We start from the raw sequence: 10993 nt of genomic DNA, 5'->3' as shown, positions 1-10993 counted from the left end.
CCGGCCCCAGCGCCCCGGCCTGCCGCAGCCCCGCCAGCAGCGCCCGCCCCGGCACCCGCCGCAGCCGCCGCTCCAGCGCCCGGCCCTGCGCCCGCACCTCCGCCAGCGCCCCCGGCATGGCCGCCCGCTCGCCCGCCGGCCTGCGGGGACCGGGGGCTATGGGGGGGCGGCCGTGGGTGGGGGCGCAGCCCCGTACGAGGCAGCGGAGACTCCCCGTACGTGAGTGCCCAGCCCCGTACGAGACACTGGAGACTCCCCGTGGGTGAGCACCCAGCTCTATAGGGGACAGCGGAGAGGCCCCAGCCCCGTACGAGACACTGGAGACTCCCCGCAGGAGATCCCCAGCTCTATAGGGGACAGCAGAGAGGCCCCAGCCCTGTACGAGACACTGGAGACTCCCCGTGGGTGAGCCCCCAGCTCTATAGGGGACAGCGGAGAGGCCCCAGCCCTGTACGAGACACTGGAGACTCCCCGCAGGAGAGCCCCCAGCTCTATAGGCGACGCCGGAGAGGCCCCAGCCCTATAGGAGATGGGGGAGGCTCCCCATAGGTGAGGGCCCAGCCCTATAGGGGGTCCCACCACGCGTGGGGGCCCAGGCCTTTGGAGCCCCTCGCTGCCTCCGCTGCCCCACTGACCCCCCCACACCCCCTACAGGTCCCCCCCACACCCCCTATAGGTCCCCCCCGGCCATGCCAACCCTATAGCTGCCCGCCCCGCCGCTCCCTACCTGCTCCCGGCCCTTACGCGCCCCCTATATGGCCCTTATAGGGGCCCCGGGTATTTTTAGGCCTGACCTTTGGGGCTGGCCAAGCCTGGCCCCCGTGAGGTCAGAGCCAGCATGGGCCCCATGGGTGCCCCCCCGGGGCCGAGTCCGGGTGCGGAGGGGGTCCCTATAGGGTGGCGGGGTCTCTTATGGATGCTGTATGGATTTGGATAGGGCAGGGCGTCTCTATGGGTGCTCTGTAGGTGTCCATAGGGCCCCTGTGAGGGAGCGGGGGCTGCTGGGTGTTGCTGTAGGGTCCCTATAGGCTCCCTACGAGGGAGCAGGGGCTGGTGGGTGTCGCTATAGGGTTTCTATAGGATCCCTCGGGGAGCGGAGGTGCCGGGGGATGCTACAGCACTTCTATAGGGTCCCTGTGAAGCAGCAGATGTGGCGGCCATCACTATAGGGTCCCTATGAGGGAGCAGACCCTGGCGGGCACTGCTATAGGGTCACTATAGGGTTCCTATAGGGTCCCTGCGAGGCAGCGGGGAGCGCCCGGGTCCCGGCAGCGCGGCAAGACCCCTTGGCCCCGCCCCAGCAGCCCCTGACCCCGCCCACCCACTGCCCCCGCCCCCTGGCGGACCGTACCACCGCTGAGGGGAGGTAGGAGGGTTCCCGCCGCTGCCCCCTCTCCCGCGTGCGGCGGTGGCACGCGCCGGCGGAGTCTATAAAGGGCGGGCGCTCGGCCGGGGGCGCAGTGCGGGCGCCACGTGGAGGGGGGGAAGCGCCGGAGCAGGGCGGCACCGCCATGGCCTCCAACGGTACCGGGGGAGGGTCCGGGGGGTGGGGGGGTGTCCCTGCAGCCCCCCTCAGGCCGGGGGGAGTCCCTACGCCACCCGTCATCCGGGGGGGGGGGGCGTCCTTAGAGACCCTTCATCCTGGGGGGGTGTCCCTGTGGTTGGGGGGGGGGGTGTGTTGCAGCCTTCACAGCACTTGGGGGGGATGTCTTGGAGCCCCTACAGCGCTTCGGGGCGCCCCCGGAGCCCCCCAGCACCGGGGGATGCTTGGGGAGGGGGTGTGAGGGGGTCCGAAAGGCTCCCCGACCGCCCCCGTGGTGCCGCTTTCATTGCGGGTTTTGGTTATGTATTTTTTCAAATGAGCGATTTTCCATTTTATTTTTATATTTCGGTTATTGTCCAGCCGCGTAATCCTTATCGCTCTTGGGGGGGTTGTGATTTGGTGCCTCCCCCGTTTCCGCGATGCCCCGGGCTGCGTTTTTTTTTTCTCCTAAGAAAATTTTCCTCTTTTTGTTCTTAATTGTACAATCCGGCTTTATCCCGCCGCACTTTTTTTTTGACCCTAACTCCCCTCCCCCACCAAGGTCGGGGTTTTGTTATTTTGCTAAAAAAAAAAAAAAAAAAAAAAAAGATCGCGGGAAAGGAGGGGGGGGGGGGCGGGGGCGGACAAAGCCCCGCGCCCGGACGCACCGCGGCGGCTACGGGGAGGAAAACTAAAATCTAAGCACAACAATTGTAGGGGGAAATGGTGTGTTTTTTTCGGTGGAATCCGGGGGTTTTGGGGGGTCGCCGTGATTCCCCCCCCCCCAGGTATAACGGCTCCCCCCGCCCGCGGCCGCCATTTTGTGCGACCAGGGAGGGGCGCGGCTTTTCCATCTGCGCCACTGCCGCCATTTTGTGCGCCGGGCGGAGCGCGCATGCGCGTGGGCGGGCTGCGCATGCGCGCTGGCGCTGCCGCAGTCCCTCATCCGGGTCTTGTCCTTTAAAATAAATGAAAATGAAGTAAATTCAGCTCGGAGGGGGGAAACACCACCCCGGGGGGGGGCTGGCGTCGCTCAGGTGGGCCTGAAAACGTTATTTTCGGGTAAAATCTTCCGCGTTTCTTTCAAGTAGCTGCTCCGCTAGAAAGGCGGGAGGAGGCGGACAGCCGCCATCTTGCGGCGGGGAGTTCGGGGGGTGGGCCCAGACCCCCTTTTGTTGTGCGGGATCTAAGGAAGAGTTACGCTTTTGCGGGTGTTTCTACGTCTGTATAGTTAAATTTGTTCTTTGGGTGCTTTGGGGGGGGGGGATATTTGATCTTGAAGTGCGCGTTTGTGGTTTTTAAGCGGGATAAATGCCCAAATTCGTCCATCTCATGGTTTACCTTCGTTGTGTGCATGTTTTAGTGATAAATAAAAGGCAACGTTACATATGTAAAGCAGATAAAATTATATTCATATACGTGTGTGTTTGTTTATTCAACTAACGCTCTTCTGGGGGGTTTTGTTCCCACAGATTACAGCCAGACGGCGACCCAGAGGTACACCCCCCCCACCCCACCCCCACTTGTTCCTTAAATTGAACCTCTTGTATATCGACCCTTATAGAAATACGTCGGGAAAGGGTGTTCTTAGGGAGATTTGACAAGGTGTCTATTAATTTTTGTGGCAGCTACGGGGCATACCCCACCCCGCCAGGGCAGGGCTACTCACAGCAGAGCAGCCAGCCCTACGGCCAGCAGAGCTACAGCAGCTACAGCCAGTCAACCGACACCTCCGGCTACGGCCAGAACAGCTACAGCTCCTCCTACGGCCAGACCCAGAGCAGTAAGCCGGATCCCTACAACCCCCTCTTCCCTCTACTGGATGGTTTTTTTGGGGTGTTTCACCCCATTTTGCACACTTGTCCAGGCTACAGCACCCAGTCGACCCCCCAAGCCTATGGCGGCACCAGCAGCTACGGTAGCGGGCAGAGCTCGCAGACCTCCTATGGGCAGCCTTCCTCCTACCCCAGCTACTCCCAGCCACCAGCAGCCAGCTCCTCTACCGGCAGGTAGGCAACAACCGCCCGGCAGCGTTGCTGTTCGGGTAAAAAAAACCAAGTGTTTTGATCAACGTGGTTGATTTTTTGTAGCTATGGGAGCAGCTCACAGAGCTCCAGCTACAGCCAGCCGCCCAGCGGCGGATATAACCAACAGTCGAGCTACAGCGGGCAGCAGCAGAGCTACAGCCAGCAGTCCTACAACCCGCCCCAGAGCTACGGCCAGCAGAGCCAGTACAACAGCGGGGGCGGCGGCAGCGGATGTGAGTGCGGCGGGGGGCGGCGCAGCAGTGATGTTTTGGGCCTAAAACTTGCAATTTCTGTGTTGTAATTGCTGTTTTGCGGCCGTAGCTAACAGCTACGGGCAGGACCAGTCATCCATGAGCAGCGGCGGTGGCGGCGGCGGTTACCAGGAGCAGAGCGGCTACGGAGGCGGCCAGCAGGAGCGGAGCCGCGGCCGGGGTGGCTACGGCCGAGGCGGCTACGACCGCGGGGGCCGCGGAAGCCGGGGCGGCCGCGGAGGCAACCTCGGGTAGGTGTCGGGGGACGGTGATTTGGGGGTGGGGACGGACACGACACACACGATGGGATGTCGAGGGTTTGGGGGACCAAATCCCCCCGAAACTGGGGAGGGGAGCAGGGGGAGAGGGGAGGTGAGCAGCCCCCCCCGGATGGTGCCGTGCGGCACCCCCCGCTCAAGCGGGTTTTTAACCAAAACTGGCGCACGCGCCCCTAAGAAAAATAAAACAAGCGTAGCGTGGTGCCCGGCGGGGGCGTTTGGAGGTGCCCGAAGTGGTAAGACCCCCCCCAGGAATGGGGGAAAAAAGGTGTTTTTCTGGGAAAAGAGAAACAAAACCACTCAGCAAACCTGGTTGCCAAGGTCACTTGTAGCCTCCGGTGCCGGCTCTTGGTCACGGTTGGGGGCACATGCCCCGGGTTTTTAAAAAAATATATAAAAAAGAGGAAAATGGTTGGTTTTGAGGTCACTGCAGAAAACAAAAATGTTGAGTTTTGGGGAGAAAAAAATCCGCCGGTTTTGGATATTGGGAGATGTTTGACACTGATTGATGGGTGAAAGCCAGAAGTGGAGTGTCTTTGTGGTGTCCCGGTGCACAAAGGGAGGAGGAAACGCCCCAAAAAAACCAGAAAAAATGATGGTGGTTTTAAAGGAAAAAAAAACCAAAAAGTATAAATAAGGTTTTGGGTTTGCGCGTGTGTCGCCCCCTCCGCTTTTGGGCCGAAAAAGCCGCTTTTTGGGGCGGCGAGAGGTGAGTATTGGCGGGGGCGAGCCGCGGTTGCTTGTTTGTCTTGCCGCTGCTATTGTGCCTGTTAACAAACTCTGCGTTTTGTGTGCTGCAGGTGTGAAAGGCAGCGAAACTTTCGCAATTCTCCGCTCTTTTTGGGTTAAAAAAAGGCTGAAAGGGTGAAAAGTGCAAAAAAAACCCAAACCAAATAACCATGCAAAGGGCCCCCCCCCCCTCCCAAAAACCCTACAGGAATGAGGGGGGAAAAGCAACGACGAGCGGTGGGGAGGGGGAGATGCTCCCGCTGGGGGGGCTCAGCTGAAAGCAAGGGGGGGGTGACCCCACTTTTTTTAAAGAAAGAAAAAGGCAAAATTAGGGTTTTTAATGATTTTTTGGATCCCCCCGGCGGGGCCGGAGAGCGCCCGGCTGCTGCGTCTGAGATGAAACGTCGCCGGCGGATGGAGACCCCCAGCCCCCTCCCAAGCGCCCCCCCCGGCCCCCCCCAAATCCACAGAACGGGGGGCTCAGCAAGGAGGAAAACTGCTCAAAAGCGCTGGTTTTGCCCCGAAACTGCGCCCCTCTTTTTAGGCAGGGGATAAAAAAAACCTCATTATCTTCTAATTTATCTCCTCAGCGGTGGTGAGCGTGGTGGCTTCAATAAATTCGGTGGTAAGTCCCAAGAGTTCGGCATTTGAACCCAAAAAAAAAAAAGTGTCTGTTTTTAACCCCTTCTCTCCGCAACAGCCTGGTTGGGGGCGTTTTGGGGTGAAAAAGCCCCAAAAAAGAGCTGCGGTGGCCGGCCGGAGGCGACATCATCGGGCTGCGTCTTGGGTGTTTGAAACAAACAAAAGTCATTTTTTTGGGGGCAAACTTGGAGAAAAAAAGAAAAAAACCAACACGCACATGGTGACCGCAGGCGGAAAAAAAGGCCGGACCGGGGAAAATGACGACTCTTGGCAAAGTGGTGGTGGTTTTTTTTGTTGTTTTTTTTTTTTTTGGGGGGGGTGAAAACATTGGTTTTTAGCAAAACGGTTGCATGTGGTTTTAAAAACAATAATGAAAAACCTGAGGTTTGGTGCAAAGTTTGGTTCTGGGGGAAAAACGAGAAAACTGCAATTTTGGGGCTTGTGTAAAGTGCCGGTGACCTGAGGTTGATGGAGAAAGAAAGAAAACATGCGTAAAATGGTCAAATTGCCGTTTTTGCCCCCAAACGGGGAGCGGTGAGGTGGTGAGCGCTGCAGTGTACCGACCGAACACGGAGTGTCTTGGTTTTACCGATCTTGAGAGTTCTCACACCGTTTTGGAGGGGTTTGCTGAACCGGGGCGTTGCTGGTGGTGTTTTGAGGAGGAAACAAACCAAAAGTGTGTTTTGAGACAAAAAAAAAAAAGACCAAAACCTGCCACCCCAGGGGGCGCCGAGCAGAGGTGGACGACCCTGGCGCCTCGGTTTTGGGGTGAAAACCCTGGAACTGGCGAGCGGCGGCGGCCTTGCGGACCCCCCCTCCCACCCCCCCCCCCCCCCCTCAGTTTTGGAGGGCAAGTGACAAAAAATGAGTGTTTCTGGGTACCGAATTGGTGGTTTTTCACCCTAACAAGGGGTGCGGGCTGAAACGGGTGGGGAAAAGGCGTTTTTTCCCCCGGTTTTTCCCTGTTCCGGTGGGTTTGGGGTGTGGGGGAGGGGATAGGGTGTGTGCCCCCCTCCTCCCCGCGGGCTAATTAACGCTTTGCCTTTTAATTTTTGCATGTGGCGAAAGGACCCCGGGACCAAGGGCCGCGGCACGATCCTGGTAATGGGGGGGGTTACTTGGGGGGCTCATGGGGAGTGGGGGGGCTCATGGGGGGGTGGGGGTTAGTTGGAGGGGTTCATGGGGGGGTGGGGGTTAGTTGGGGGGGCTCATGGGGGGGTGGGGGTTAGTTGGAGGGGCTAATGGGGGGGTGGGGGTTAGTTGGGAGGGGCTCATGGGGGGGTGGGGTTACTTGGGGGGCTCATGGGGGGTGGGGGTTAGTTGGGAGGGGCTCATGGGGGGGTGGGGGTTGGAGGGGCTCATGGGGGGTGGGGGTTAGTTGGAGGGGCTAATGGGGGGGTGGGGGTTAGTTGGGGGGGCTCATGGGGGGGTGGGGGTTAGTTGGAGGGGCTCATGGGGGGTGGGGGTTAGTTGGAGGGGCTAATGGGGGGGTGGGGGTTAGTTGGGGGGGCTCATGGGGGGGTGGGGGTTAGTTGGAGGGGCTCATGGGGGGGTTGGTGCTAATGAGGGGTTGCTAATTGGGGGGGGGCTAATGAGGGTGAGGGTTAACTGGGGCTGATGAGGGGGCTGGGGGGGGTGGGGGGTAATTGGGGTAGGAAGGGGGAGGGAGCTGAGGGCGCCGACGGGGGTCGGGGGCTGCCCGGGGCTGACGAGCTCTTCCCGCAGGCGAGCAGGATAACTCGGACAACAACACCATCTTCGTGCAGGGGCTGGGGGAGAACGTCACCATCGAGTCGGTGGCCGACTACTTCAAGCAGATCGGCATCATTAAGGTGAGCCGCGTCGTTAGCGTGTCCTTGGCGTGTCGTCACGTGTGCCTCGGCGAGCTCTAACGGTGGCCAAGGGGGTGGGGCAGCTGCGGGTTAGCTTGTCTCGGGTGGATGGAGTCGTGCCCTTAGCGTGCCTTCCCCGGGCCCTTAGCGTGCCTTCCCCAGGCCCTTAGCGTGTCCTTAGCGTGTCCTTAGCGTGTCGTGTCTCCCCCCAGACCAACAAGAAGACGGGGCAGCCCATGATCAACCTGTACACGGACCGGGAGACGGGCAAGCTGAAGGGGGAGGCCACGGTCTCCTTCGACGACCCCCCCTCCGCCAAAGCCGCCATCGACTGGTTTGACGGTAGGGCCCCCCCAAAATTCCCCGTGCCCCCAAATCCCCCCCCCTCCCCGACCCCTGAAATAACTCTTTTTTTGGGCTTAATTTCCCTGTTTTTAGGCAAAGAGTTCTCCGGCAACCCCATCAAGGTGTCCTTCGCCACCCGACGCGCCGACTTCAACCGCGGCGGTGGGGGTGGCCGGGGCGGCCGCGGCCGAGGAGGTGAGCGAGCGTGCGCTGCGGGGCGCGTGTCTCCTTGGGGGACCCCAAAACCCTCCTTTTTCACCCCAAAACCTCCTTCCCCAGGCCCTATGGGACGCGGCGGTTTCGGTGGCGGCAACAGCGGCTCCGGCGGCGGCAACCGGGGCGGCTTCCCGAGCGGCGGCGGCGGCCAGCAGCGCGCCGGCGACTGGAAGTGCCCCAACCCGTGAGTTGCACGGAGGGACTGGGATGGGCTGGGCGGGGCCGGGCGGGGCCGTGATGTCACCAGCCTTTTTTCCCCGCCTCCCTCAGAGCGTGTGAGAACATGAACTTCTCGTGGCGCAACGAGTGTAACCAGTGCAAGGCCCCCAAGCCCGACGGGCCCGGCGCCCCCCACATGGGCAAATACCCGGGGGGCGGCCGCGGCGGGAACCACATGGGTAAATACCGGGGTGCTGGGGGGCGGGGCGGGGGGCCGCGCCTGCCTGGTGACCTCATCGCGCCCCCCCCTTCCCTTTTTTTTTACCCGCAGGCGGTGGCGGCGGCGGGTTCGGCGAGGAACGGCGCGGCGGACGCGGAGGATTCGATCGCGGAGGCTACAGGGGCGGCCGGGGCGGAGACCGGGGTGGTTTCCGTGGGGGGCGAGGCGGCGACCGGGGCGGCTTCGGGCCGGGGAAGATGGATTCCAGGTAAGATGGCTGACGGGGGGCTCCCCCACCCTTTTTGGGGGGGATGGGTGGATCTGTTCACTCTGAAACCTACTGACAACAGCTGGGGGGAGCCATCGCAACAGTGACAGAGCAGGGCATCAGTAGGTTCCAGAGTTAACACGGTGCGGTGGCATTGCCGGCATTATGGCCTGGAGCAAACACTGCGTCGCTGCTTCCTGCTCTGAGGTGTTGGGATGGCATGTTCACTCTGGTCCCTACTGATGGTCGTGGTTAATGGGCGGGCCCAGCTTGTGGCTGCTTGTTAACTCTGGTCACTAATGATGGGCTTGAGCAAATGCTGGGCTCTCCTCATCCCTGTTAACTCTGGGCCCTACTGATGGTCACGGTTAATAGGTAGGCCCTGGTTGTGGCTCCTTGTTAATTCTGGTCCTTAACGATGGGCTTGAGCAAAAGCTGAGGTCTGCTTGTTGCTGTTAATTCTGGTTCTTACTGCTGGCTATGGTTAACTCTGGTCCCTACTGATGATCATGGCTAATAGGAGGGCTTCTGGCTGCTTGTTAACTCTGGTACCTAATGATGGGCTCGACAAAAGCTGAGCTCTGTTTGTCGCGGTTAACTCTGGCCCCTACTGATGCCTCTCCTTCTCTCCGCAGGGGCGACCACCGGCAGGACCGCCGCGAGAGGCCCTACTGAGACCCCCCCGCGCCCCCTTCACCCCCCAACCCCCACGTTTTTTATTTGGAGCCCTGCCCCTGGGCCCCCCCACCTCCCGCGGGGTCTCCCCGCTTTTAACCCGACCCCCCTTGCCGACCCCCGACCCCCCATTAAAGTCTCGGGGGACGACATGGCCCTGCCTGGTCCTTTGGGGGGGGGATGCTGTTTGCCCTCATTAGGCTCCAGAGTGAACGCCCCCCCTGATGAGGCACTTCCGGCCCCGTCATGGTGCTCGTTAACCCCCTTGTTAGGCCCTGACGTGGCGCAGGGCGGGGCCGGCCCCTTCCGCTCCCGTGGCTTGGGCGGCGCCTATAGGGGCTGGGGGGGGGGGTGGCTCCTACAGGCGCTCGGGGGGGGGGCGGGGGGCTATAGCCGCGGTCGGGGCGTGTAGGGAGGGTGTGTTGCTGCACACCTCTATAGGAGCCTATAGGGAGGGGGGGTGGAGCCTATAGAAAACGCATCCAGCCCCGGGGGGGGGCCTGTAGGAAAGGGAGGGGCCCCTATGGGGCAGCTGGAGTTGGTACGGGCTATAGGGACTGGGGGGTCCTCTATAGTGTGCTGTAGCACCTATGGTGGGGGGCTGGAGGCAAGGGGGAGGCGCGGCCTCTAGGGCACCCTATAGGCCTGGTGGCCTCTGGAGGGGCTGGGGAGGCCCTATAGGGCCCCCGGGAGGGAGGGAGGGGAGCCCCTGGAGCGGCGGGAAGGGGGGGCGCTGCCCCTATCGAGGGGGGCTCGGCGGGGCGGGGCTGGGGGCGTGTCCGGCAGGTGGGGGCGTGTCCGGCAGGTGGCGGCGGCGCGGGCCGGCCGGAGCGGCCAGAGCGCCATGGGGCGGCGGGGGCGGGGGTCGCTGCTGCTGCCGCTGGTCCTGCTGCTGCTGCCGCCGCCGCCGCAGGGTGAGCCGGGCCACGGGGAGGGGAGGGGACCGGGGGTTGTGGGGGGACTCGGGGGGACAGGGAGGTGTGAGGGGACTCGGGGGGTGAGGGGACTCGGGGGGACAGGGAGGTGTGAGGGGACTCGGGGGGTGAGGGGACACGGGGGGGACAGGGAAGGGTGAGGGGACACGGGGGGGACAGGGAGGTGTGAGGGGACACGGGGGGTGAGGGGACACGGGGGGGACAGGGAAGGGTGAGGGGACTCGGGGGGTGAGGGGACACGGGGGGGACAGGGAAGGGTGAGGGGACTCGGGGGGACAGGGAAGGGTGAGGGGACTCGGGGGGTGAGGGGACACGGGGGGGACAGGGAGGTGTGAGGGGACACGGGGGGACAGGGAGGTGTGAGGGGACACGGGGGGACAGGGAAGGGTGAGGGGACTCGGGGGGTGAGGGGACACGGGGGGGACAGGGAAGGGTGAGGGGACACGGGGGGGACAGGGAGGTGTGAGGGGACACGGGGGGTGAGGGGACACGGGGGGGACAGGGAAGGGTGAGGGGACACGGGGGGTGAGGGGACACGGGGGGGACAGGGAAGGGTGAGGGGACTCGGGGGGTGAGGGGACACGGGGGGGACAGGGAAGGGTGAGGGGACTCGGGGGGACAGGGAAGGGTGAGGGGACTCGGGGGGTGAGGGGACACGGGGGGGACAGGGAGGTGTGAGGGGACTCGGGGGGTGAGGGGACACGGGGGGACAGGGAGGTGTGAGGGGACACGGGGGGACAGGGAAGGGTGAGGGGACTCGGGGGGTGAGGGGACACGGGGGGGACAGGGAAGGGTGAGGGGACACGGGGGGGACAGGGAGGTGTGAGGGGACTCGGGGGGACTCGGGACACGAAGGGACAGGGAAGGGTGAGGGGACTCGGGGGGTGAGGGGAC

The 10993-nt window shown here is 62.7% G+C and overlaps 1 protein-coding gene across 1 annotated transcript; it reads left to right on the top strand.

Annotated features, from left to right (window-relative positions):
• Positions 1-1389: 1389 nt before the first annotated feature.
• Positions 1390-9316, top strand: FUS (FUS RNA binding protein). Its single transcript, XM_075076596.1, has 15 exons — positions 1390-1524; positions 2995-3019; positions 3151-3305; positions 3390-3531; positions 3613-3782; positions 3871-4051; positions 5398-5432; positions 6518-6550; positions 7175-7281; positions 7494-7623; positions 7720-7821; positions 7906-8026; positions 8113-8240; positions 8333-8489; positions 9125-9316. Exons 1-15 carry the CDS (start codon positions 1512-1514, stop codon positions 9162-9164), a joined length of 1539 nt encoding a protein of 512 aa, XP_074932697.1. The 5' UTR covers positions 1390-1511; the 3' UTR covers positions 9165-9316.
• Positions 9317-10993: the final 1677 nt, after the last annotated feature.

Source organism: Phalacrocorax aristotelis, chromosome 32 (genome assembly GCF_949628215.1).
Source record: "Phalacrocorax aristotelis chromosome 32, bGulAri2.1, whole genome shotgun sequence".
In the NCBI taxonomy this organism is placed as follows: domain Eukaryota; kingdom Metazoa; phylum Chordata; class Aves; order Suliformes; family Phalacrocoracidae; genus Phalacrocorax; species Phalacrocorax aristotelis.
The sequence above is the reverse complement of the archived record's forward strand: the minus strand, read 5'-3'. Positions and strand labels throughout refer to the sequence as shown.